This window comes from Ovis canadensis, chromosome 1, assembly GCF_042477335.2.
Source record: "Ovis canadensis isolate MfBH-ARS-UI-01 breed Bighorn chromosome 1, ARS-UI_OviCan_v2, whole genome shotgun sequence".
NCBI lineage: Eukaryota > Metazoa > Chordata > Mammalia > Artiodactyla > Bovidae > Ovis > Ovis canadensis.
The window spans coordinates 262,011,624-262,039,035 of NC_091245.1; the positions used below are offsets into that span (position 1 = coordinate 262,011,624).

General features: G+C 42.9%; 2 protein-coding genes across 35 annotated transcripts in view; one reads left to right on the top strand and one right to left on the bottom strand.

The window, feature by feature from the left end:
- Positions 1 to 1,056, bottom strand: part of NEK11 (NIMA related kinase 11) — a 274,263-nt gene extending 273,207 nt beyond the window's left edge. For 9 of the 22 annotated variants that reach the window (XM_069565902.1, XM_069565773.1, XM_069565750.1 and 6 more), the window contains exon 1: positions 627 to 830. The gene's annotated coding sequence lies outside the window, so the exon portion shown is untranslated. Of the gene's footprint in view, positions 1 to 626 lie in introns of all 22 variants that reach the window. The other 13 variants (XR_011251824.1, XM_069565825.1, XM_069565784.1 and 10 more) reach the window with 7 other exon arrangements.
- Positions 857 to 27,317, top strand: ASTE1 (asteroid homolog 1). Of its 13 annotated transcripts, none has more exons than XR_011251751.1 (8): positions 890 to 1,458; positions 1,949 to 2,120; positions 2,265 to 3,587; positions 10,785 to 10,995; positions 12,747 to 12,936; positions 15,240 to 15,439; positions 22,215 to 22,281; positions 22,481 to 27,317. XR_011251751.1 is itself a non-coding variant. In XM_069565682.1 (7 exons), the coding sequence occupies exons 3-7, from the start codon at positions 2,283 to 2,285 to the stop codon at positions 15,954 to 15,956; spliced, it is 1,917 nt and encodes a 638-aa protein (XP_069421783.1). In that variant the 5' UTR covers positions 857 to 1,041; positions 1,949 to 2,120; positions 2,265 to 2,282; the 3' UTR covers positions 15,957 to 19,685. The 13 variants fall into 13 exon arrangements, 9 of the variants coding, with proteins under 9 accessions (XP_069421783.1, XP_069421754.1, XP_069421793.1 ...); XR_011251758.1 differs by lacking the exon at positions 15,240 to 15,439 and having other exon boundaries at positions 22,481 to 22,717; positions 23,000 to 24,552; XM_069565682.1 differs by lacking the exons at positions 22,215 to 22,281; positions 22,481 to 27,317 and adding an exon at positions 15,946 to 19,685 and having other exon boundaries at positions 857 to 1,041.
- The last annotated feature ends 95 nt before the right edge of the window (positions 27,318 to 27,412 follow it).

Consider the following 27,412-nt stretch of genomic DNA (forward strand, 5'->3'; position numbering starts at 1 on the left):
CAGTCCCACGTTGGGCCGCTGGTTTCATCGGCCTCCTCTGTGCGACTGCACAGCCACCTGAGCACTGGTCAGTGTCCCCTTGCCCCCACCTTACAGAGGCTATGAAGGAACCTGAGCGCAAGGAGCACACCTTCTTTCTGTGTCCTCGGCGACTGGCACAGAGTAGGTGTTCAGTAAACTCTGTCAGAGCAGCTAAATGTCCAGCAGCTGCTACCCAAAGTGTGTTTGGCGGGATACAAGAGATAAGAATCTGAAAGCTGCACATTGACTCTTAGGGATGGAACTGTGTGGCTGGCAGTTATATCAATCTCGGCTCAGTAACAACAATGGAGAAGCAGCAGATCTGACACCAGATTCGGCTGAAGTAGGATTCTAATCTTAAGGGAAACTTTAACCCTAAGGTCAAACGAATAATTCTTTGCCGTAAATTTTTTAAATTTACATTTTCGCAAAGCAGCTTAACACAAACGGAGGAGGCACGAGCCACACATCCTCTCAGGCCTGGAGCAGTTCCAGAAGGTCTAGAGCCAAGAGAAGCGAGGAGGCGCGGATTCGGAGTCCCGGAGAGGCGGCCTCGAAACCATCACATTCCCGGAACGCCCGCGCCCTAAGAAGTCTCCCCGTACCTTTCCGGGTGGAGGGCGAGGGTGCGTCGCGCACTCCCAGGGTCCCTCCGGTAACCCGGAGTCCGGAGGTGCCGCCTCACACCTCGATTGCCAAGCCGGGCGAGCTTGGAGACCCAGGCTGCGGGGGCCGTTGTCAAGGAGACAGCGCGGGCCGTACCAGGAAGTCGGGCGCGGCTGCTGGAGCCGTTGCCAGGAAACAGGCGCGGGGCATACCGGGAAGTCGCGGAGGCGGCCCCTAGAGGGTCATTTAAGCGGAAGTGTACGCAGACCCAGGTGGGCGGGGAAAAGACGGCCAGTCCTGCGGGCCTTGCTACCCTAGCTTAACGGCAGCCATTCGGAGCGTGTTTCCTGAATGACCTCGCGCGAAGCCTGTGGACCCCCTCACACCCCGCGGAGTCTGCGCCACTGACTTCCGGTAACCGGGGGCTCCGTGACGTCAAACGCGGAGACTTCCGATTCCGCTCGGGAGGTCTGGCTCAGTTGTTAAGTCCTGCAGTTCTCGCCGGGGTCCCGCGGGTCTTCCCAAGGGACCAAGCAGGTGGCCGCTGCCGGCCTGGGGACCGGGTGTGAAGGCCCGTGTTTGAGGGCTTGGAGCAGACCTTTTGTGCGCCCTCCTATCCAGCATTAATTTGTTGAACATCTACTCTGCAAGATGCTGTAACTTGCCTGGGATGAGTTGATGTGGTCTCTACTTTCATTTGCTTTAGAAGAGAGACTTGCAGAGAAGTTAGGTACCCTACAGGATAAGGTGTTGAGACACACAGGGCCAATACTGAGGTGAAGTGAGTTGGGCACTGAATGCAAGAGGAAGCCCAAAAACTCTGCAATCAAGGTAAATTCTAACACAGTTTCTTTAAAAATCAAAACTAATGCAAAAGAATCCATGTTTGACAAAATCTCACAATTTTAAACACAGCATTAGTAACCGTGCATTGCTGAGCCATATTGGAGCCTGAGGGCAAAGGAGAAACTAGCCATTCGTATCCTGGGACTTAGCTGGTTGGGGAAGGATATGTTCAGTAATCTGGCAGATAGGCAGAGACAGATGAGAAGAGTCCCTTGTTAGGGTGAAACTGGAGAATTCGGTTCCTCCCGGCTTGAAACTTGGAACTATGCTAATTAAGACAGGCCCTTGACCCAAGGCCTCAAAGAAATTCTCAGACTCTGATGATCAAAATAGAAAAACTGGATCCATATCAGGGACCCTGCACACTAGTTAACTGAAGCCTGTGTTTTCTGATATATTAAGTGATTGAGGTTATCGTTTTTGTAGCTTAAGACCTTTTACTTTGACCCAACAAAACAAATATTCTGTGTTGTAGGATGATGACTGTCTCAATATTAAAGCCTGCAGAAGTTCTGTACGTTGGCAGCCTCTATCCCTGTCCAAAGAGCAGATTCCACGAAACTATTGAATTTGTGCCTTGTAACACTTGGGGAAAGCGAGAGAGAATAAAAAAGAACTCAACTAGGTGGTGTTGGCTCAGAATCTAGGTAAGAACTAAGGTGCTAACACCTAATGTGTTCTATTTAAAGATTTCTTCATAATCTCCACTGTTCATTTGATGGTGCTGGAAACAGTAACTTTGTTCCCCATCTGTGACATCAATTAAAAATGTGTTCTCTTGTTTTACACAGGCAATTCTTCAGACTATCATGGGTATCCGAGGTCTAATGAGTTTTGTAGAAGATCATAGTAATGAGTTTTTCACTGATGTTAAGTTGCGAGACACAAAAATTATCGTTGACGGCTATGCCCTCTTCCACCGGCTTTACTTCAATTCAAACTTGGAGCTGCGGTATGGAGGAGACTATGATTCTTTTACAGATGTTGTACAAAAATTCTTTGAATCACTGTTTGCTTGTAAAATCTGCCCATATGTTGTCTTAGATGGAGGATGTGACATTTCAGATAAGAAGCTTAACACTTTAAAGGATCGAGCTAGGGAGAAGATCCAGATGGCCCATTCCCTGTCTGTTGGCGGGGGTGGGTATGTGTGCCCCTTACTCATCCGAGAGGTGTTCATACAGGTTCTGATCAAGATGCAGGTATGTTTCGTCCAGTGCTTTTCGGAAGCAGATCGGGACATTATGACCCTTGCTAATCACTGGAATTGCCCCGTGTTATCGTCCGATAGTGACTTTTGCATTTTTGACCTGAAAAGTGGGTTTTGCCCATTGAATGGCTTTCAGTGGAGAAGTGTGAACACCATCAAGGGCACACGAGACTGCTACATCCCTGCCAAGTGCTTTTTCCTCGATGCGCTGTGCTGTCACTTTGGCAATATGAACAAAACGCTGCTGCCTCTTTTCGCGGTGCTGTGTGGAAATGACCATGTTAATCTGCCTGTCATGGAGACGTTCTTGAGTAAAGTACGACTCCCTCTTGGGGCTGCCAATTCCAAGGGTAGGAGACATCACCGGGTGCTGGGACTTCTAAATTGGTTGTCTCGTTTCGCTGACCCTACCGAAGCATTAGACAGCGTTCTGAACCATCTCCCCAAAAAGAGACGAGGAACCGTGAAGGAACTTCTGTGCAGATCCATGGAGGAGTACCTGCAGGCCCAGGGAAGGATTCAGGACTTCTTCCAGCATGGTGCTTACACCTGCCCAGACACCTGGAATCCTGGTTTACCACCATGGGTGCTTGCGGCCTTAGCCAGGGGCCAACTGTCCCCTTTCATCAGTGATGCTCTGGTGCTGAGACGGACCATTCTCCACACACAGGTGGAAAACATGCAGCGACCAAACGCCCACAGAATCTCTCTGCCCATCCGGCAAGTCATCTATGGGCTCCTCGTGAATGCTCCTCCACATGTACGTAATGTGGCCTGGGATGCACTGCCTCCTCAGCCTCCAACTTTCAGCGAAGTGGAAAGGATTAATAAAAATATCAAAACATCAATTGTTCATGCAGTAGAACTACCCAAGGATCATTCTGACTTAAGCAAATTGACTGAGGTAAGTGTTTGTAATACCACCGCAATTTCTGTAAATTACAGATTACAAAGTGCTTTCAAATATATTAGCTGTCAGTATAACAAGCTGAGGTCAGTTGCTATATTGCCTCTATTTCGTAGCTGAGAAAACTAGGACTCTAAATAAGTATGTGAATCATCAGCCAGGGAGTTATCCATTCTAGGCCTCAAACCTAGATTCTTTAGTGCCAAATTTACCATTTCCACTGTACTTCAGTAGCATGTGTTATCTTGGTGGTTATTACTACTGGTGTGTTGTTAACTGGCTAGTAATAGAATGGGGTTAGTGACTAAAAATGAAAGGGAAAAAAATTCTGAGCTGCAGAAAAAGGAAAGTTTGCCTTCAGGCCTTGACCAAAGGCATAACTAATATCTCAGACTGCACTGAGTTGCAATTAACAAAATTGATACTGATGCTTGGGCCTAGTTTTTCATGTTTATTGATGAGAAACTGTTTTTAGACTTGAGGTTTATGGCATCAGGATGATTTGCTTAGTTTGATACTGAAAACATGAGTTTTAACCTAACTCATTGTTGCTTAAACCTGAATAGCAGGCCAACCCCCTTTTCAAGTTAAAAGAAAGTCTCATGGATCCCAGTCTTTACTTTGTTTTTTAGTAATATTACATAAATATACTAAAATTCAGAAATAGGTATGAAGCTGCTTATATTTACAAATTAAATGCAGATAAATTCACAATTCCAATTGCAATACTTATTTGTGGGGGGTGGGGGGGCGTGGCGTTGGATCCCTGGTGGCTCAGATGGTAAAGAATCTGCCTTTAATGCAGGAGATGTGGGTTCGATTTCTGGGTTGGGAAGATCCCATGGAGAAGGGAATGGCCACCCACTCCAGTATTCTTGCTTGGAGAACCCCATGGACAGAGGAGCCTGGCTGGCTACAGTCCATGGGGTCGCACAGAGTCAGACATGACTGAGCGACTAAGCACATTAGATCCAACTCAGTATCCAGACTCAGGAGTCTCCCAGGCCACTCCAAGTGCCCGTCAGCTCCAGGATATAGGACCTCAGGACAGCATCCCCGGGGGATTGAATCAGGGTCTGGAGTCCTCCCAAGGTTATACCCCATTGATTCTCCATGAGGGGTGATTTTGCCCCCAGGTGACACTTGGCAATGTCAGGGGACACTTTTGATTGGGGACACTTGGGGAAGAGGCCTGTTGCTACTGCCATCTATTTAGGAGAGGCCAAGTATGTTGCTGAACATCTTATATTTGGCAAAACAGCACCCTCAACCAAAAATCATCCAGCCCAGAATGCCTGCACAGGTGACCAGGAACTAGCCCTTTTAGCCTCCCCATTGGTAACAGCTCAGGCAGGATGAATAGGATTCACATTGGTGGGTCTAGGAGCCTTCTTGGCAATGAGGAATGACTGCTATAGGAAAAGTTTTCTTTCTGGGGTGATGAAATGTTCAGGAATTAATGATGGTTGCACATGCTTATTGCTAGTGGTAAAGAACACATCTGCCAGTGCAAAAGGCTTAAGAGACCCAGGTTCGATCCCTGGGTTGGGAAGATTCCCTGGAAGAGGGCATGGCAACCCACTCCAGTATTCTTGCTTGGAGAATCCCATGGACAGAGGAGCCCCCGGGCTATGTCCATAGAGTCACATAGTCGGACATGACTCAAGTGACTTAGCATGACATGGCACAGCACAGGCATTAGTTCAGTTCAGTTCAGTCACTCAGTCGTGTCCAACTCTGCGACCCCATGGACTGCAGTATGCCAGGCCTCCCTGTCCATCACTGTCCAGAGTTTACTCAAACTCATGACCATTGAACCAGTGATGCCATCCAACCATCTCATCCTCTGTTGTCCCCTTCTCCCCGCACCTTCAATCTTGCCCAGCATCAGGGTCTTTTCAAGTGAGTCAGTTCTTCACATCAGGTGGCCAAAGGATTGGAGTTTCAGCTTCAGCATCAGTCCTTCCAATGAATATTCAGGACTGATTTCCTTTAGGATGGACTGGTTGGATCTCCTTGCAGCCCAAGGGACTCTCAAGAGTCTTCTCCAACACCACAGTTCAAAAGCATCAATTCTTCAGTGCTCAGCTTTCTTTACAGTCCAACTCTCACATCCATACATGACTACTGAAGAAACCATAGCTTTGACTAGACAGACCTTTGTTGGCAAAGTAATGTCTCTGCTTTTTAATATGCTGTCTAGGTTGGTCATAGCTTTTCTTCCAAGGAGCAAGCGTCTTTTAATTTCACGGCTGCAGTCACCATCTGCAGTGATTTTGGAGCCCCCCAAAATAAAGTCTGTCACTGTTTCCACTGTTTCCCCATCTATTTGCTGTGAAGTGATAGGACCAGATGCCATGATCTTAGTTTTCTGAATGTTGAGTTTTAAAGCCAACTTTTTCACTCTCCTCTTTCAAGGCATGGGATGGCACAAATAAACCATTTTAAAGGGGTGAATTTTATGACATGGGAATTATATCTCAATTAAAGAAGGAAAAAGTCCCATTGGCCTGCTTCTCCACAGGATCTGATCTTTCTTGTAACAATTCCATGTACATAACTTCTGAGGTCCCTGCAAGGGACATGCCTGATTACAAGTCACCATGCTCAGGGAAGCCTGAGATTGGACATTCATATCTGGTGTGTACAATTCATTCACCATTTAAGTTTAGATGAGAGACATTCTTATCTTGTTAAGTAGCACAACTGACTTGAGTTGAGCATAGGTCAGATTCCAAACAGGGATTTATTAAAACTTTACCCATACCAATAAAAAAAAGTGTGGCTGTTAGCATGACTGATGCTGAATCCTTATAGCTCTTCCTATTCTTCCACTGACCCTTCCCAGGAGTGTACTGGAGGGCCATCAGTCACTCCTCTGTCATAAGGTCTCTGTGGTGAATAGAGACTTTTTAACAATCATTAGGACCAGGTGGCCTCTATGCTCTGCTAGTCACAAACAATGGAAATCTTTTCTGAAGCAGTCTGACTATGCCCATGAGACCAGTTACCCATTCATGAATTTTGACTTAGGAATGCATACCCTGTTTCCAAGTACTCACCCCCAGGTTAACTATAAATTGTCCCAATGGCCCCTGCAAATGCTTCTGATCGATTGTTGTCCAGCAGATCCTGATCCCACCCTGAGCGAGTTACCCAATAAAACAATCCATTGATTATATGGAGCCACATGCCTCATTTTTCAGTCTCAAGGTGCCTTCTCATTCCCTCCATCCTCCAACAGCAACATTCTAAAGGATGTGTTGCTGAAATTACATTTCTACTCACAACATAAATGGTGCAATGTTGGAGGCCCTTTTTTTTTTTTAATCTATGGCTTTATTGAGAAGTAACTGATGTACAATGAAATGTCTATTTTAAGTGGGCACACTCTGATGAGTTTCGATGTACATTTACATCCGTGAATCCATCCTACAATTAAGCTAATGAGTGCATCCATCAGCCCTAAATATTTCCTTTGCCTCTTTGCCCTTCATCCTTCCCTACGTGTGTCAACATAGCAAAGTGCACAGATAATTTATACCTTGATGAGTTCTGACCAGCTTGACAGTTCCACATAAGGAGAACCCGGATGAAGACTCCTTATCAGCACCCCTGCTTGCCCCAGTGTGGCTCCAGTCACTCTCTCCCTCACCTCCTGTAGTCATTGTCTTAATCTCTAACAACATTGCATAGTTACTTTTTACACTTTATAAGTCATCTGTCTTCTTTTATTCAACAGCATGTTCATGAGATTAATGAGATTCATTCATATCACTGTGTGTAGTTGCAGGTCATTGATTTCTCATTGCTGTGCATTTTTGCATTGAGGGAATATGGCACAATGGATTTTTCCAGCTATTTTTTTTTTAATAGCTGATGGGCATTTGGGCAGTTTGCAGTTTAGGCTGTTATGAATAGTGTTATGAACATCTGAGTGTACAGCATTTAGTGAAAATATGGTCACATTTCAACAGAACGTGACAGTTGCGTATTGTCATATGTCCCAGCTACTCCACTCCTAGTTAGACGTCAACTAGGAGTGGAGTAGCTGGGACGTAAGACACACATACGTTCTGCCTAGGAGACTGCCAAGTGCTCTTGTACAGTGGTTTCACCAGTAAATATTCCCATAGCAGTTTATGGGCATTCCTCTGACTCTACACTGTTACCCTGACTTGGTGTCGTCTATCCTTTTGAAAAATTTTAGCTATTCTTATTGTTGCCATCATTTTAGCCAATTTGATGGGTGTTAATTTGCATTTCTCTGATGACTTTATTTGAACACCTTTTCATGTGTTCATTGGCTGTGTGCATATTCTGTTAAGCTTCTATTCAAAGTCTTTTCCCGTATTCCTGTTTTTTGGTTTATTCCTATATCAGTTCAGTTCAGTTCATTCGCTCATTCGTGTCTGACTCTTTGCGACCCCATGAATTGCAGCACACCAGGCCTCCCTGTCCATCACCAACTCCCAGAGTTCACTCAAACTCACATCCATCGAGTCGGTGAGCCATCCAGCCATCTCCTCCTCTGTCATCCCCTTCTCCTCCTGCCCCCAATCCCTCCCAGCATCAGAGTCTTTTCCAGTGAGTCAACTCTTCACATGAGGTGGCCAAAGATACAGGTCCTTTATCAAATAACATGCATTGTGGGGAGTATACTGTGGATTGTCTTTTCACTCGAGTATGTTTTCATGAACATAAGTTCTTAATACACTCTAAAATTTCATTATTTATACCTATCACTTTTGCGACCTACTTATTGCCTGCTCCAAAGTCATAAAAAAATTTTTGCCTTTCACCTTTAGATCTGAAATCTATCTGGAACTAATATTTGTGTGTGTATATGGTATGACACAGGGGTTGGGACACTTTTCCTGCCTGAAAATCAAGTTGAGTCAGTGAGTGCAGTGTGATAATAATCCTGCCTCAGTGGAGGTGCCAGGTATTCTCATCATGTCCCTGTATTCAAGGGGAGATGAGATCTTAGTTGTATCTGCAGTGATGTCATTTGGGTTTCCATTGACACGGTCAATTCTGTAGTCTAATTCAAGGCTGTTAGCGCTGACTGGCCCATGGTAATTCTAAAGGGTATTGGTGTAGATATGATTCCAGAGATGTGAAGATATGGAAACTTTGTGATAGTATCTGTTCATTTTGTTTGCTTAACATGATGTGGCAATAGTACTTCACCTGGGATTTACCTGGTGGCCCAGTGGTAGGGAATCTGCCTTGCAATGCAAGGGATGCAGGTTTGATCTCTGGTCCAGGAAGATTCCACATGCTGCAGTTAAGCCTGCATGCCACAGCTGAGACTCGATGCAGCCAAATATATAAATATTTTTTTTAGTTTAAAAAATAATAATACTTCATCTGCTCTGTGCCAGCTCTTGTAATAGAAACTTTAACAATCTCTTATTTAGTTCCCACAGTAACCGCATAGGATAGTGTTTCCATTTTTGCTGTGTTACTTGTAGACAGAGCACCATTCAAGTGAACCCTCAAGAGGCTATCCATAAGGAGAGATGGAAGGGGTCATTCTTGGAGAGTAAGGCAGTGTGCCAGGACCAGCCTCTCTCCTCTGCCTCTGTGGCAGCATGAACCCTCACTAGATTTAAGGGCTGTGAGCAGAGCAGTTCCCCTTTGGGAAGGGAACATGGATGAGTGAGTCTTATGAAACATCTTGTGTAACTCATACTAGTGTCCATTATACAGATGATCAGACCTGACTGTAGAAAAGTTCAGAGACTTGCTCACGGCTGCAGTGTTAGTGAGGGGAGAACCTGTCTGAAGTCAAAGCCCAGTCTCTGCTTGGTTCATAAAAGTTTTAACTTGGCTAGAGAATTCAATAATTTAAGCATTATGTCAGAAAAGAATTCATGTATTTTCTTAGCTTTGCTTGGTATCTCCTTTTATCAGTTTAGGAGATTATGAGGAATATATTTAAATTTAAATAATGCTACTTCCCAAAGGGGTGGTTGACTGTGCTGTAAACCACTTTGTGTATTTCTAAGTTAAAAAATTTCATCAGAGTATTTAGTTATTAAAACCAGTACCTATAAATCATTGTATTAAAGCTGTCATACATTGACAATGAAACTGTTTTGTCAGTTACAATGTGTTTTACTTCAAGGTAACATCTCCATTTTCAGCTGTCAACACATTTACTTACTGGCGAGGCGTTATATGCCGAGAAACGTGCCAGGCAGTCTCATCTTTCCAGAAAATTAAGAAGGAAGTCTTTTCTGGCTTTGTGCAGACACCACCAATACAAACTATAATTTTTCCTCTCAGCGTTTGATGGTGAAGTCACCCTGAGGTGCTCTTTTAATAGTCCTAATTTCCTTATCTGTGAAACTCGGTGACCTGCAAGGTCCCTTATGTTTCTTAAATCTTAAGAAAACTATCCTTCAATTAAAAAAGAATAAAAATCAAAAAGAAAGAAGAAAAGATATTCATTAAGTTAAAATTATTTCAACCAGAGCCTGAAGCTCTCATAGCTTATTACTTCCCTTTGTGTGAAACCTGGAGTAAAAGTTGGGGTGGTGAGTCCTTAAATATTGCTGTTCCCCTGGAATATACCCGCCACTAGAAGTGGGGCAGTTCTCTTGTGGAAGAAAACAGACAGTAAGACATACATTTGAGTCATGACCCAGACAAACAGAAGGCTGCGTGGGATGCTGCAGAGGCTGCATGTCGTCCCAGTCTGCCTTCCAGAGGTGGTCAGTGATGCCCTCATGGAGGAGGAGGCCAGCACAGTCACTGGCAGGTAAGGGTAGGGTTGAATGTAGGTATTTGTTTCTTAAAGCACAAGTGTTAAAATGCAGATTTCTGAGCTCCCCTCAGATTTACTGAATCAGTTTTAAGGGATGGGGCCTGAAGATTGTTTTCACTAGCTTCCCAGGTGACAGGCACACTGAAGATAACCAGCAGCCCCCATGGGTTGTGGACTGTGGGGGGGTGGGGGGCGTGGACTGATGTGAACAAGGACGACAGCACGTCCAGCCAGTCACCAAACTTATGCCACCCCTTACAAAGGTTCTAAATGCTTTTAGTGGGGCTGATTTTTTTCCACAGGAAGATAAGAAACTGACCTATTTTCATTTGCATGAAAGTGTCTTCATACTAGGGGGAAAAAAAAAAAAAACGACATTCCCCAAAGTAACTTACAGAATGTCTGGTGCATATTTTCAGCTCTCCTTGGCTAGCCGGCAGATGCTTCTGTTAGAAACACTGAAGGTGAAACAGAGCCTCCTGGACCCAGTCCCTGCCGCGCTGAAGTTGCCTGTCGCTGTCAGCTGCTACTGGGTACAGCACACAGAGGCCACGCTGAAGCTGCATCACCTACAGGCCCTACTGCTGGGGATGCTTCTGGGGCCCTTGCATGCCATGGTCAGCAGCCCTGGTAGGTTACCTGCATGTTCCAGGAGTATGCCTTCATGAGTCATGTGCATATAATCAACAGTTGAAACAAACAAAAGTTCTCAGATTATTTACTTCCGTCAGTTGTATCTGAATTTAGAAGTGGGGCACCCAGACGTCTCTGATTTCTTGATCAATCTTTCTGAGCACCACGTGTGCCCTGACCCCAAGGGCACAGCCGTGAAGATGTGCTGATGCTGCCTCACGCAGCTGCCCCACGGCACCTGAGGCTGGGTCCTGAAAGCACGACTTCCATGTGCATTTTGTACTCCGTGTTCCCTGTCCCTCTCTTCAGTGCAGCAGCAGCATCTCCCCTGGAGACTTATGTCAAATTGCCCATTAGTGGAACTTCTGAACACCTACAATAACAGGAAACGTTAATGCTTGTGCTTTTGTTTTTTGTTTTCTCCACTGCAAGTTTCTGTTAGTATATAAGTTAATGATGGTAGAAACAGTAATTTCTCTATTAGAGAAATACACTTTGAGGCACTCTCAGCTTCATTTAAACACCAGGTGAAATAAATATTGAAGCACTGGAGCCTATCAATCCTCTAATGAAATTACTCTTTGTACAAGATTATGAGCTTTATCCAACAGTTGTCACACTCTAGAACAGCACTATCTAACATGATAGCTGTGAGCCACATGTGGCTATTTAAAGTTGAACCTTCAGCTTCTCAATGAACTCACATTTCAAATGCCCCGGAGCCACAAGTGCCTGAGGCTGCTGTACTGGACAGCACAGATGTAGAACATTCCCATCATGGCAGGAAGTTCTGGACAGCACTATTCTGACATTTGCTGTTTAAATTAAGTTCATGAAACAATGAGCCAACACAGACTCTAGGAAACCCCAGAATGTGAGAGCCTCTGTCACAGGGGACTATTGCAAAGCAAGTAAGTTCCAGCCTGCTACCAATTAGGACAGAAGTTGGGGTGTTTCCCCTCACTGAATATAAACATAGTTTAAGATTGTCAGAGCACCAGCCTATTAGGTTTTTACCTGAGTCCAACAGAAGGGACATGTCAAGGGTCTGTCTGTTTTCTTTTAGGAATGTGGACCCCCTACCCCCACCGAGGCAGGCTCAGTGCCTTGCTGCTCGCTCATTGGTGAAAGGTGGGCCTCCTTTTCCTCCCTTCCAAGTTGGTCTGGAAGGCAGGCTGCGTGTGGACCTGGGCACAGGCAGGTCTTCTGGGGTGGTTGCTGCTTTTCCTTCAACGTTGAGCAGGTGGATGACTTGCCAGATTCTCTTAAGAGTCTTACTTTTGTTTTTTCCCCATAAAACAGAAGTCAAAGCGTGTTTTGAACACACGACTGTTTCTTTGGGGAAATTTAGCGAAAGAGAATAGTAAAGAGAGTGGGATTTTTCATAGTAATTGGTATTTTTCAGAGACAGATTAAGGGTTTGGAGAGTTCAAATGCAGATATGTTTAAGGTCAGGTAGTAGATCAGAGGAAGAGATATTATTTTAAGGAAAAGTAAAGAATTTGGGGTTGAATAAGCTTAGGTTGTCACTAAAAAGGCATCTCAGTGTAAATATTTCAGTTTATACGTCGAAAGTCTTTTACATTTTCATTTACATGAAAATAGCTGAGAGCCAGAAAAGAAAAGCATTTTGGTTATTTAAATAGTTTTTTTTCTTTATGAAATCTGAAGTTTTATGTATGGAAAAATATTACAAGAAGATACAGTGTTTTTGGAAATACTGCCCTTTGGCTGTGTCTCTTATCTAGAGGAGAAAGCTGGGCGGGGCGGTGGTGCTGAGACGCTGTATGAAGAGCTTCAGCGAGTGAAGGCGCCACCAGGCACACGGCTGGACTTGGACACAGCTCACGTCTTCTGTCAGTGGCAGTGTTGCCTGCAGATGGGGCTGTATCTCAACCAACTGCTGTCCACGCCTCTTCCGGAGCCAGACCTAACTCGGTAAGTACCAGGAAACCGGTTCAGGTGGCCACATGTCAAAGTTCTATTTACACTTAAAGCAAAGATTTTTTTAACGAAACCAAATTTAGTATAATTGGTCTTGGATCACTGTTATACCTGAAGAACTATAATGCTAAGTTTAAAAAATATTAAATTATTTCCATATTTCCAAAGAAAGTTTCCATGATTTTTTTTTAAAGCTTTCCAAATTAAAAAAAAAAAAAAAATCAATTCCTTAAAGTAAAGGTAAGAGGCAGTTGTTGGTAGAGTATAACTCTTCCCCTCATTTCTTTCAGATATCACAGTATAAAGGCTTTTTCTGATGATCTTACTGAAATATTCCCTACTTCCAGTCTCTGTAGTCCTGCTGCTCTTCTGTGTCTTTGTACTTGCATTTCTTACCCCTTGGCATATTATTATTCATTCATTCATTCAGATAGTAAATATTTACTCTGTGCTAGGGTGTAGTGAGCAAAACATCTAAAAAGTCTGTTGTCACAGAGTTTTAGTGATGTGACTATTAGATGCTTATGTGGATTTTTTTGTCTGGGGCTTTTGTTTTGCCAGACAAGTACGTAGAAGGGAGAGACAGCCTGCATGCTAGGAAGTGGGTTAACATTTGACTGTGGAGTGTAAAATGTATAAGGAAAGGCTAGCAGTAGGGTGTGGGCCAGTAAAAAGGGTGGTAGGATCAACAGACTGGACATCTGAGTGATTTGTATATTTGAGGGAATGAGTGAGAAAGACAAAAGGGAGATGATTAGAAAATAGACTTGGAGCTACATATATCTCTGCACTTGATTATAAGCCCTGGGAGGGCTAAGGAGTTGTTTGCTGTGTTTACTATTATAGCCCCAGAGTCTGACATTCAGTAAGTACTCACGTATTTATTGAATAAATTAGTTTTATATGGAGGCATTTCATGTATGCTGGTATGACTTGAAATGTTTCAAGTTCAAAGCTTCCTAGCAGTAAATACTGTTGTTAATGTTACTGAAGGTAAGTCTGTGTGCCTGACACACAGTGAGGCCAAACAATATCAGAATATTAGAGTTTGGAGCAGAGAAGGGTTTATTGCAGGGCCATGCAGGGAGATGGGTGGCTTGTGCCTTAAAAACCCAAAATTCCCCCAAAAGCTTTCAGCAAAGCCCTTTTGTAGGAAAAGTGAGGGAGGGCACGGTTAGTTGTTGCAAACTTCTTGGTGTCAGATCCTTTGTTCTTGGTCAGGTCCTGATATTCCTGTACACTCATAACAAAACAGTTGTTATTCTCTGTTTTGAGAAAGGGAAGGAGAGGCATTAAATTCTGTTTCCTTGCTTTCTTGCAGCTTTTAACACCTAACTCCTTAAGCAAAGCAATGGCATTACCCCTCATTTTACTGTTCAAAGTCCCAAGGCTTGACTTTCATCCTCTGAGGTCCAGGCTCTGGCAGTGGTGAAGCTCTTGCTGCTAGCACGTTGGCCCATCAGGCCTGCCAGCTTGACAGCACCTGAGCCTCAACTACCCCCAGGGACCCCCAGCAATCACAGGTGGCCACACAAACCTGCCAACGCAGCCAGGCTCCTATTACATTAATACACCCTGGAACTTTCTACCAAATAAGATTAATTGCCCTTTGACCTATGGATTCTTTATTCCTTTCCTTTAATAATTTTGGCCATCCTTGACTGGATCCTCTCTAGTGACCACAGATCTATTTAAAACAAAACAGCAGAAACAGTTCCCTTAATAGTGATTTCAGCAAGAGAGTTGTTCCTGCATCTCAGCATCAAAGGCTCTTTAAGTGATGATTTATACTAAATGAATGGTGGTTCTCCATCATTTGCTAAGGTACCAATCAACCCTGGCAGTAAGCTGTATATTAGTATTAAATCTGTGGCTTCCAATTCATCTCAGCTTGTATTTGTGTAGTTTTTAATCCAGGTGAACCAATGACCTCACAAATGATGGAATTAAATTTTCTCATATTTCAACAGCCTACCTGTTTGTTTAATCAGAGGCATTTTAACTCCTTTTCTTTGAAGTGTTAAGAGGCCTGCTCAAGTTGGGGCCAGTTGCAGAACCAGCAAGCACCCATCATTTACTTTGTAGATAAAAAGTTCTAAGTATTACCAGCCAAGAAGTAATCTTTGTAACAATTCAGTTCCTTCTTTCAAGAAACAGATTATCCTTGAGTAAGTAATAATGATTTTATAGAAGCAGGGCTCTCAGTATTTGATGCATCTGTTGAAGCCACGTTAGTGACAGCTGTCCCAGCGCAGGAGCCTCGACTGTAATGATACCCTCTCCTCTTCCCTGAGCAGACTGTACAGTGGGAGCCTGGTGCATGGTCTGTGCCGACAACTACTGACGTCGGCCTCGGTGGAGAGCCTCCTGCGCTTGTGTCCTGAGGCCCAGCAACTCTACGAAAATCTGTTCAATGCCACAAGATCCTGTGCCCCTGCTGAACTATTCCTACCAAAGGTTAAATTAAATTCAAAAAGAAGAAAGCAGAAGAAATCAGGTATCAGCTGGTCAGAGAATAGAGTGGGAACCACCCTGAATGCTAGGAGTTGGCATGAAGGAAGCAATCGGTTTGAGCTGTTGATGGTGGAGACGTTGGAGAATGAGGAGGCCCCGAAGCTCGAATAAACTCAGTTTATAATTCTTATCAAGAGTTTGTGTTACCTCCCTTGAAATGATAGAGTTTTTTCTTTAGAATTAATCTGTGAGAGGATAAACATTGCAGTATTTTGAACTGCAAAGTATTTTTTATAATGCTTTTGATAGTGATTTAAGTAAACTTTTTGTATTTCTTAAACACATGTGAAAACATGTTTGTACTTGCCACATTCCACTTCAGTAAGTTAATAATAGTCTACAGTCTTCAAATTGCAGCAACTCAGTCCAAGCTATGTTTTTTTCAAAAAGAACAGAAATCCTATGTCAGTTACTTCCTATAAGCTGAAGCTGACTTATCATCATTTAAAACAACTTTTTTACAACTGTGTCTTCTTCATCCTTTATTAGGAAAGGTCTAGGCCCTGGAAGATAGAAGCTGTCAGACAGAAAATGAGACTCTTAAGTACTTTGACAAGAGCCCATGGCAGGGCTGATGAGCACTTTTAGAACAGAAATTGAAACTGTTAATGGTCCCAACAAGAGAAGAAACAGCATCCTGGTGGTGAGATGTGCAAGTAATTTGATGTCTTAGCCAGCATTTTTAAATGGAATTATCAGATATACATATCATGGATTGTGCAACTTCTTACTGTGGACTGCAGTCAAGACTTTGAAAGGCAGTGCTCTGGAACACACTAGAGGCTACCAACATTAGAAACACCTACAGAACAGTGAAGACATGGCCAGTTCTAAATAAGGAACTGAAAATAGAAAAGCAAGTGGAATGAATATATTTGGGCAAGTCTGAGAGTATACTCCAACCTTCATCTTTTATGTATTCATGCAAATGGTGTTCTGCTGTCTTTGCTGTCTCATTGCTATATTCCATCAGCAGCTAAATGTGGTTTCAGCTGTTTTTTGAGCAGGCCTATCTTGTTATTTTTGTACTACTCATGGGGTTCTCATGGCAAGAGTACTGGAGTGGTTTGCCATTCCCTCCTCCAGTGGATCACGTTTTGTCAGAACTCTCCACTATGACCTATCTATCTTGGGTGGTCTTGCACAGTATGGCTCATAGTTTCATTGAGTTACACAAGCATGTAAGATCTTTGGCATATCAAAATTCTCTTCCTTGATTCTTGGAGCTGGGGGCCAGTCGAGAAATTATACTAGTAGCAGTGTCTTATTTCCTGGCTTATCATCAACACTGCTTTATTTTAAAAATGTTTAATTAGAAGATAATTGCTTTACAATATTTTGCTGCTTTTTAAAACCACCAACCTTGCATGAAAAACCATTCTTTCCCAGTTCTGCTTTGGCAAGTGTACTGATTTGAAAGGCACCAAACTGAAGAGTGTAGGGCTACATAATTTACTTGTGTACAGCTACAATTCAAAATTGAATTGTATCATTTACCTTTTTCTTTCATTAACAGGAATTTTTCAATCGAAGGAGCCTTCCTTCTTTCAGTCGATGTAAAAAAACAGGTTCCTTTCTTTCACTGTTGGAATTAGGCCCATTCACTTGAAACTATGTAGCCTTGCAGTAAAGTTAAAATCTAATAATGTCCATTAACTCTTACTGTGAGAATTCAGGAAAGTTACCTACTGTGGTATGTATCTTCTCCTGTGTATATTAAGCAAGAGGTCACAAGTGCTCCACAGTACATCCGAGGGGGGTTTACCAAAGAAATATGACACAGTACCTGACCCCCAAAGTCATACTTGTGTAGGCTGCAAGGGGATGTGAGACAGGGAAATAATGAGAACATTTTATGATGCAGTTCATCAGATGCAAAATGGCAAAGCACAGACTGAAGACTACAGTCAGGAGAGAGCAGCCATGAAGACAAGGAGGCAAAACCTGAGGATTCTCAGACGTGGCTTTTGAGCTTGGCCGAGAGGTAGAGCTGTGATTTGGAGGAAGTACAGGTGGGGATGGGAGCACATGTAGAACGTCACATACTCCACTTGGAAAACCTGTTTCCTATGTTTTTTAATCAAGTCTTTAGACCTTGCTCTTTCTGATTCAGTTCTAGCTACTGAAATTTCACTTGAGTCTTTGGGGATGTTAAGTCTTCAATTAGCAATTTAAGTAATAAAAAGAACTTCGGACAGCTAAGATCAATAAATTTTAGGAATAAAGCTGGAGAGAGAAAAACACTATAATGTGATGTTGTTCTGTTTAGCTGTGATTAAACTTTTATTTGTACAAGTCCTTTTTGAGATACCTGGATGTGGGGAGTTGAATATCCTATACATATTAAGAAAGGCCTTTCTTAATAATTATGACAAAAAAGGAATTCAAATTAATTTCATGTTTGAATTTCTAACTCAAACCAATTAGTTTTAGAAGCTAGAAAGATCTTACAATTATCTTTTCCTCCTTTGTGCATAAAATAAATCAACCAATGACTATGCCTCAGTTACCGTATCTGCTGGAGTAGGAAATGGCAACCCACTCCAGTATTCTAGCCTGGAAAATTCCATAGACAGAGGAGGCTGATGGCTACAGGTCCTGGGGCTGCAAACAGTTGGACATGACTGAGCATACACACACACCCTATCTGTAAAACTGGAATCAGAATAGTTCACATTGTTGTCCAAGGGATAAAATGATATGTACTTTTAAGTTAGTTAACACAGTGGCCAGCACTAAAAACATGCCGCAAATGACAGCTATTATTAAATCCACACCTGAGAGCCAAGAGCAAAGCAAGGGCTCTGGGAGAAATGAGGGTGCTGGGCAGAAACATACGGCATCGTGAAACCAGTGGCTACCAGAGCTCATGGCAGACTCTTGCAGAGGCAAAGCAGGTCAACATTGTTAAATATGGCTGAGTTGAGAGGGGCAAGAATGTGAGAACATTAGCACAGCTTTAGCAGAGCTGCCAGGCTGAAGCCACACTGGAAAGTGGAGAAGTGCTGGGAGGGTGCGAAGCAGCAGCCAAGCTCAGCTCCAGGAAACAATGGATAAAGACCAGAAGGAACAGGCCTTGTGTGAGCATTTTGCTGCTTCTGTCCTTTTTTCTTGTTATCAGGGAATTTTCTGTAGTGTTTTTAAACCCAATTTGAGACTTCAGGACGTGTTTAGAGACAAGAGAAAATTAGGAGCAAGCGTTACCTTTTCCTGCAGCTGCAAGGGTTCTATCCTGGCCCTATCCCGTAACCCTAAGGAGACCAGTCAGAGTTCATGGAACACTGATCTCTAGCACATGCCATTTGGCTGGTTTGCACACCACGAACCTGGCAGCACCCAGCAAGCAGTCACTCGCAAGACCAGGAGATATAGTTCCACTTCTGTAAAAGGACAAAGTCTCATATCCAACTCCAGACACAGTGACCCTGGATTCTTAGTGCAGTGTTAGTGGAGTACTCAATATTTATCTCATAATGTCTTTCATTGGTGCATTTCAGTCAGGGCAGCTAGAAATGATTCTGTACTTATACCAATTTAAAATGAAATACTTTCTTCTGGAGAGATGTCTATTAAAAAGATGGCTCTCCACTTGCAGCAACAGCTTTCTGAGCCATACAGGATACACTGCTTTAGCATTTCTTTCCAGGTCTGAATAATAGTATAATTCAAGCTCATCCAGCTATAATAATTCTAAGATGCATTTTAAATTTCAAAGGCATGTACTGCCCCTAGGCAGTGTACCAGTCTGTTAAAATGGGTGAAAGAAATGAAGAGGTAAAACATGGAGAATTGTTCTAGCTAGTTTCACTGGATTTAGTGTTCAGGGAGAGAAATTCCATATGTTACATATGCACATTCAGTCACGTTTTTTTTTGGCCTCAAAATGTGGCTTGTGGGATCTCAATTCCCCAACCAGGGACTGAACGCAGGCACCACCAGTGAAAGTGCCAAGTCCTAACCACTGGACCACCAGGGAATTCCCCCACATGCAATCACTTTTATTCCTAACTAGTATAGGTAGCATTTTAGGTATTTGGTTAATATAGCTAAAGTTTTTATTAAAATAGCTAAATTGTACATATTTTAAGAAATTTTCCCATTATCGCTTTAGGAGATACTTAAGAGATTTCTGTGTACAATATAACCCACTATCATCAGGATCAAGGAATACCTAGGAATGTTTTTGCAAAAAAACAAACAATAAAAATGTATCAATGCTGGATTTTTGATAATTTGTAAGACTGAATCATTTGTCTCTGAAAACATAAGCATCACATGACCTAGCATACAGGATTGGGAAGACTTCAGGCATGTTGATATATACAATAAGGGTTTTTCGGAGGATTAACTAAAGTGCTTGTTCTTGAAAAACTGCTGTGTGTGTATCCAGCCGTCACCCCCTTCCCCATCTTCCTGTGTCTGGCTTATGTGTGTTCCTTGTAATGACGGAATAAATCAAAGGATGGGGACAGGAAAAACAAGTCTACTCTGCAGTGTCTCAATGCATGCTGTCATGGATGCAGAGTAATGAGCTCTATTTCACAATAGGTAGATTAATCTTATTAAAAGTGAACTTGTTCTGCTATGGAAACCTTTGAGTAAATACATACTAATATTACTCTAAAAAATGGAGTTAATAAACATATTAACAATGAGAACAGCTAAAATCAGTTGAAACTGCCATAACAACACAGCATTTTTATGTTTTCATTAAAAAGAAAAAACCTTATTTTCAGATTTCCTATTCAGCTGTCATTCAGTATTTCTATAGGATGGAGTATAGTTGAAAATGAGGGAACTGGGGGTTCTGTTGCAGACTGCTGCTGTTTTTTAGTCCCTAAGTTGTATCCAACTCTTTTGCAACCCCAAGGACTGTAATCCACCAGGCTCCTCTGTCCATGGGATTTCCCAGGCAAGAATACTGGAGTGGGTTGCCACTTCCTTCTCCAGGGGATGTTCTCAACCCAGAGATTGAATCTGTGTCTCCAGCATTAGCAGGTGGATTCTTTACCACTGAGGCACCAGGGACATATCCACCTTGGTGGATATGTTAAGTTAAACATAGCTTTTAGGTGCTTAAGTAGAGAGAAGCCTGAATTAAAGTCTTTGAGTGTGGAGATCATGAAGTGTTTTCCTCCTCCTCTGTTTACAAATATCTCCAATAAGTATACTGTACTATTGTAATCCTTTGAAAAAGAAGGAAGAGCTAGACATCAAATTGCCAACATTCGCTGGATTGTAGAAAAAGCAAGGACATTTCAGAAAAATCTGTTTCACTGACTACACTAAAGCCTTTGTCTGTGTAGATCGTGACAAACTGGAATGCTCTTAAAGAGACGGAAATACAGATCATCTTACCTATCTCCTGAGAAACCTATGTGCAGGTCAAGAAGCAAGTTAGAACCCCCTATGGAACAACCGATTGGTTCCAGGTCGAGAAAGGAGTACAACAGTGCTGTCTGCTATCACCCTGTTTGTTTAACCTATATGCTGAACACATCATGAGAAATGCCGGGCTGGATGAGTTACAAACTGGAATCAAGATAGGTGAGAGAAACATCAACAACCTCAGATATGCAGATGATAACACTTTAATGGGAAAGCAAAGAGGAACGAAAGAGCCTCCTGATGAAAGTGAAGGAAGAGTGAAAACAGCTGGCTTAAGACTAAATATTAAAAAACTAAGGTCATGGCATCTGGCCCTATTACTGCATGGCAGAAAGGGGAAAAGGTAGAAGTAGTGACAGAGTTCCTTTTCTTGGGCTTCAGAATCACTGTGGATGGTGACTGCAGCCAGGAAATCAGAAGATGGTTGCTTCTTGGCAAGACAGCGATGACAAACCTAGACAGCATGTTGAAAACATGCCAACAAATGTCCGTATAGTCAAAGCTATGATCTTCCCAGTGGTCACGTATGGTTGTGACACCTGGATCATAAAGAAAGCAGAACGCCAAAGAACTGATGCCTTCGAACTGTGGTGCTGGAGAAGACTCCCAAGAGTCCCTTGGACAGCAAGGTCAAACCAGTCAATATTAAGAGAGATAAAGACTGAATATTCACTGGAAGGACTGATGCTGAAGCTCCAGTATTTTGGTCATCTGATGTGAACAGAAAACTCACTGGAAAAGTTCCTGATGATGGGAAAGATGGCTGAATGGCATCACGGACCCAACAGGCATGAGTTTGGGCAAGCTCTCGGAGATGGTGAAAGACGGGGACGCCTGGCATGCTGCAGTCCATGGGGTCGGAAAGTGTCGGACGTGACTGGGTGACTAAACAACAGCAACTATTATAATCAGAGAACTGTCTGTAACAGTTAAGATTCTAGGAAGGATGCCATTAAGAAAGCAAGCTTCTGACAGTCCCTTGTCTAGCCCCCTAAAACTGAGGAAAACAAGAGGCAAAAATGGTGGGCAGGGGGCCTTTGGCCCTGAAACCTGGGAATGGTGACATTCACAAATCCAAGTTCCCAATCAAAGCACTATAGCTCTGTAAGCTCCCAGATTTATGCAAGTTTTCTTTAAACACACTGACCCTATTATGATCATCATAAATCATTTTGCAAAGCTATTTTGGTAAGTCGAACAGCCAAGGAGAACTCACTAAGAAATACTGTCATAACTTTACCGTAGAAATATATTGTGCAAATATGTTGGTTTAGAATGTTCTTTCTCTGTAAGACTGGACTGATAGTATATTTTGGATAATATACTTCAGCCTGCTCAAACAATGATGCCTGTTTTTGTGTTTGTGTTAGGAGGAAACAACTGATAAGAAGGAAGTCCATCCAAGGGGGTGAGAAGGACAAGTAAACAGAGGAGCAGGTGAGTGGGGTGTGTGTAGGGCAGGGGGAGGAGGCCCTGTGTGTATTAAAAAGCATAACTCAGATGGGACAACAGATCAGAACACCCCAGCCCATTGTAAGAGGGAGCCTTGGTGATGAGGTGGACCAGTAACAGCTGCCATGTCCTTCCTGTTGATGATGTTCTGAGAACAGACTGCGTCTCTGACTTTCTTCCACAGACAGGAGCCTTGGTGGAGACCCAGGAGTCACTGACAGCAAATCTGGTATCAGCTGCATCCATATCAGACAGAATACTTTGTTGAGAAACTGGAGGATAGAGAAGATTGATGCCTCCTCCTTTCTGGTCCACTGAACACACTGCAGAGGCCTGACTCTGCTCTTTGTGAACAGCTACATCAGAGACAGCTTCTATGAAAGACCAACACGAATGCAGTGGAAACAGTGTGGAAGTGAATGTGAGTACTTGTGTGCCAGTAAAATTTCTGGGCCATGGTCTCTCATCCCCTAGTTTAAATTAACAGCCCTATGTGGGTGAGTTAGGAAGACATTAAACAGTATCTCTTAATTTTTAGCACCTCTAATTCATGGGCTAGCTACCTAGATCTACTCCATGAGAAAGATGCTTATAAATTCCAATGCAGTCATATTATGCAATTATATGGATGAGTATGATACAGGACCATGAAGACACACTCATTTATAATAACTCCCTAAAATCCATCAATCCGGGGCGGCAGCCGAGAGGAGCAACCCCACGTCCAAGGTCAGGAGAGGTGGCAGTGAGGAGATATCCCTCGTCCAAGGTAAGGAGCAGCGGATGCACTTTGCTGGAGCAGCCGTGAAGAGATACACCACGTCCAAGGTAAGAGAAACCGAAGTAAGACAGTAGGTGTTGCTAGAGGGCATCAGAGGGCAGACACACTGAAACCATACTCACAGAAAACTAGTCAATCTAATCACACAGACCACAGCCTTAGCTAACTCAATGAAACTAAGCCATGCCGTGTGGGACCACCCAAGACAGGCGGGTCATTGTGGAGAGGTCTGACAGAATGTGGTCCACTGAAGAAGGGAATGGCAAACCAGTATTCTTGCCTTGAGAACCCCATGAATAGTATGAAAAGGCAAAATGATAGGATACTGAAAGAGGAACTTCCCAGGTCAGTAGGTGCCCAATATGCTACTAGAGATCAGTGGAGAAATAACTCCAGAAAGAATGAAGGGATGGAGCCAAAGCAAAATCAATACCCAGTTGTGGATGTGACTGGTGATTGAAGCAAGGTCCGATGCTGTAAAGAGCAATATTGCACAGGAACCTGGAATGTCAGGTCCATGAATCAAGGCAAATTGGAAGTGGTGAAACAGGAGATGCCAAGAGTGAACGCTGACATTCTAGGAATCAGCAAACTAAAATGGACTGGAATGGGTGAATTTAACTCAGATCACCATTATATCTACTACTGCGGGCAGGGATCCCTTAGAAGAAATGGTGTAGCCATCATGTCAACAAAAGAGTCTGAAATGCAGTACTTGGATGCAAACTCAAAAACAACAGAATGATCTCTGTTCATTTCCAAGGCAAACCATTCAATATCATGGTAATCCAAATCTATGCCCCAACCAGTAACACTGAAGAAGCTGAAGTTGAATGGTTCTTTGAAGACCTACAAGACCTTTTAGAACTAACACCCAATAAAGATGTCCTTTTCATTATAGGGGACTGGAATGCAAAAGTCAGAAGTCAAGAAACACCTGGAGTAACAGGCAAATTTGACCTTGAAATACAGAATGAAGTTGGGCAAAGGCTGATAGAGCGTTGCCAAGAGAATGCACTGCTCATAGCAAACACCCTCTTCCAACACCACCAGAGAAGACAATACACATGGACATCACCAGATGGTTGACACCGAAATCAGATTGATTATATTCTTTGCAGCTAATAAAGATGGAGAAGCTCTATACAGTCAGCAAAAACAAGACCAGGAGCTGACTGCAGCTCAGATCATGAATTCCTTATTGCCAAATTCACACTGAAATTGAAGAAAGTAGGGAAAACCACTAGACCATTCAGATATGACCTAAATCAAATCCCTTATGATTATACAGTGGAAGTGAGAAATAGATTTAAGGGACTAGATCTGATAGAGTGCCTGATGAACTATGGACAGAGGTTCATGACATTGTATAGGAGACAGGGATCAAGACCATCCCCATGGAAAAAAAGGCAAAATAGCAAAATGGCTATCTGGGGAGGCCTTACAAATAGCTGTGAAAAGGAGAGAAGCAAAAAGCAAAGGAGAAAACAAAAGATATAAGCATCTGAATGCAGAGTTCCAGAGAATAGCCAGGAGACATAAGAAAGTGTTCCTCAGCAATCAATACAAAGAAATAGAGGAAAACAACAGAATGGGAAAGACTAGAGATCTCTTCAAGAAAATCAGAGATACCAAGGGAACATTTCATGCAAAGATAGGCTCGATAAAGGACAGAAATGGTCTGGACCTAACAGAAGCAGAAGATATTAAGAAGAGGTGGCAAGAATACACAGAAGAACTGTACATAAAATAGCTTCACGACCCAGATAATCATGATGGTGTGATCACTCGCCTAGAGCCAGACATCCTGGAATGTGAAGTCAAGTGGACCTTAGAAAGCATCACTACGAACAAAGCTAGTGGAGGTGATGGATTCCAGTTGAGCTATTTCAAACCCTGAAAGATGATGCTGTGAAAGTGTTGGACTAAGTATGCCAGGAAATTTGGAAAACTCAGCAGTGGCCACAGGACTGGAAAAGGTCAGTTTTCATGCCAGTCCCAAAGAAAGGCAATGCCAAAGAATGCTCAAACTACAGCACAATTGCACTCATCTCACACGCTAGTAGAGTAATGCTCAAAATTCTCCAAGCCAGGCTTCAGCAGTACGTGAACCATGCACTTCCAGATGTTCAAGCTAGTTTTAAAAAAGGCAGAAGAACCAGAGGTCAAATTGCCAACATCCGCTGGATTATGGAAAAAGCAAGGGAGTTCCAGAAAAACATCTATTTCTGCTTTATTGACTATGCCAAAGCCTTTGACTGTGTGGATCACAATAAACTGTGGAAAATTCTTCAAGAGATGCGAATACCAGACCACCTGACCTGCCTCTTGAGAAACCTATATGCAGGTCAGGAAGCAACAGTTAGAACTGGACGTGGAACAACAGACTGGTTCCAAATAGGAAAAGGAGTACGTCAAGGCTGTATACTGTCACCCTGCTTATTTAACTTCCATGCAGAGTACATCATGAGAAACGCTGGGCTGGAAAAAGCACAAGCTGGAATCAAGATTGCCAGGAGAAATATCAATAACCTCAGATATGCAGATGACACCACGCTTATGGCAGAAAGTGAAGAGGAACTAAAAAGCCTCTTGATGAAACTGAAAGTGGAGAGTGAAAAAGTTGGCTTAAAGCTCAACATTCAGAAAATGAAGATCATGGCATCCGGTCCCATCACTTCATGGGAAATAGATGGGGAAACAGTGAAAACAGTGTCAGACTTCATTTTTTGGGCTCCCAAATCACTGCAGATGGTGATTACAGCCATGAAATTAAACGATGCTTACTTCTAGGAAAGTTACAACCAACCTAGATAGTATATTCAAAAGCAGAGACATTACTTTGCCAACAAAGGTCCGTCTAGTCAGAGCTATGGTTTTTCCAGTAGTCATGTATGGTTGTGATAGTTGGACTGTGAAGAAGGCTGAGCGCCGAAGAATTGATTCTTTTGAACTGTGGTGTTGGAGAAGACTCTTGAGAGTTTCTTAGACTACAAGGAATTCCAACCAGTCCATTCTAAAGGAGATCAGTCCTGGGTGTTCTTTGGAAGGAACGATGCTAAAGCTGAAACTCCAGTACTTTCGCCACGTCATACGAAGAGGTGACTTTGGAAAGGACTCTGATGCTGGCAGGGATTGGGGGCAGAAGGGGATGACAGAGGATGAGATGGCTGGATGGCATCACTGACTCAGTGGACGTGAGTTTGAGTGAACTCCGGGAGTTGCTGATGGTCAGAGAGGCCTGGTGTGCTGCAATCATGGGGTCACAAAGAGTTGGACACGACTGAGTGACAAAACTAAACTGAAAATCCATTAGCAATGCTTCAATATGAAATCTGTTGTGTCCTTTTTACCAAGCATACGTTTTTCTGCCCTTTGGTTGGGGTCTGCTATGTACTGCTCAAAGATAATATTTTGTGAGACTCACATAACCAGTTGTTTCATATTGGCTTTAAGGTGCAGACTTGATGAAAAAGAGCAAATGGTCAAGGCATTATGGTATTTTATAACCACAGATGACACCAAATTGTCACTTCTAACTGTATAACAGGGAAGGCCTCAATAGAAAACTATTTTAGTATAGCTGAGTGAATTGGTATTTAATAAAAAGAAAAAACCTGTATCAAAGAGCGGATTTTTTTAATTCAAAGGCTGAAAATACTCAGAAAACAAAAATAGATCTTTAGGGTCATGTAGAACAATGTGCCCAATTTCCCACACTGTGTGCTCTTAATACTGTGAGATATAATTTCTACCCTCATCTAAGTAGTAAGAATGCAATTACTGCTGAAGTAATAATGGTGATGGGGCAACTGGGACTGATGTATAAAGGCAGTTCAGCCAGGCCAGCAGCCATGGGGCCACTGTAGACGTATAGGCCTTTGCCAGGATATCTGCCAGTTTGGCTAGACTCAAAACACAAAGGGAACAGAATGGCAGAACCAGGTACATCCTGTGATCCACACAGGAAACACTGCCTACCTGGAGCAGTGCAGACAGGAGCAGGCCCCACACTCTTAGGTACATGGAGTGCTGGCAGGTCTACATCAGAGAGGAATTTATAAGGATCAAAACTAAAGCCTCAAAATGTTTTTCCTACCCAAACTTCCACCACCTAAATTTACTCTGAATGAAAAGAGAAGATTATAGCAAATTTCTATCTGCATTTATCACTTAAGTGACTTGTACTTAAAATTGTAATGCTTTCTAAGAAATAAAATCCCACAGTTGTATATGCAAACTTATGGCTGCATTTATTTTAACCAGTATTTACCCCTCACACACACATACATACACATACCATTAGAGCCATCTAAAAAGGCCATCCTGTTTGGC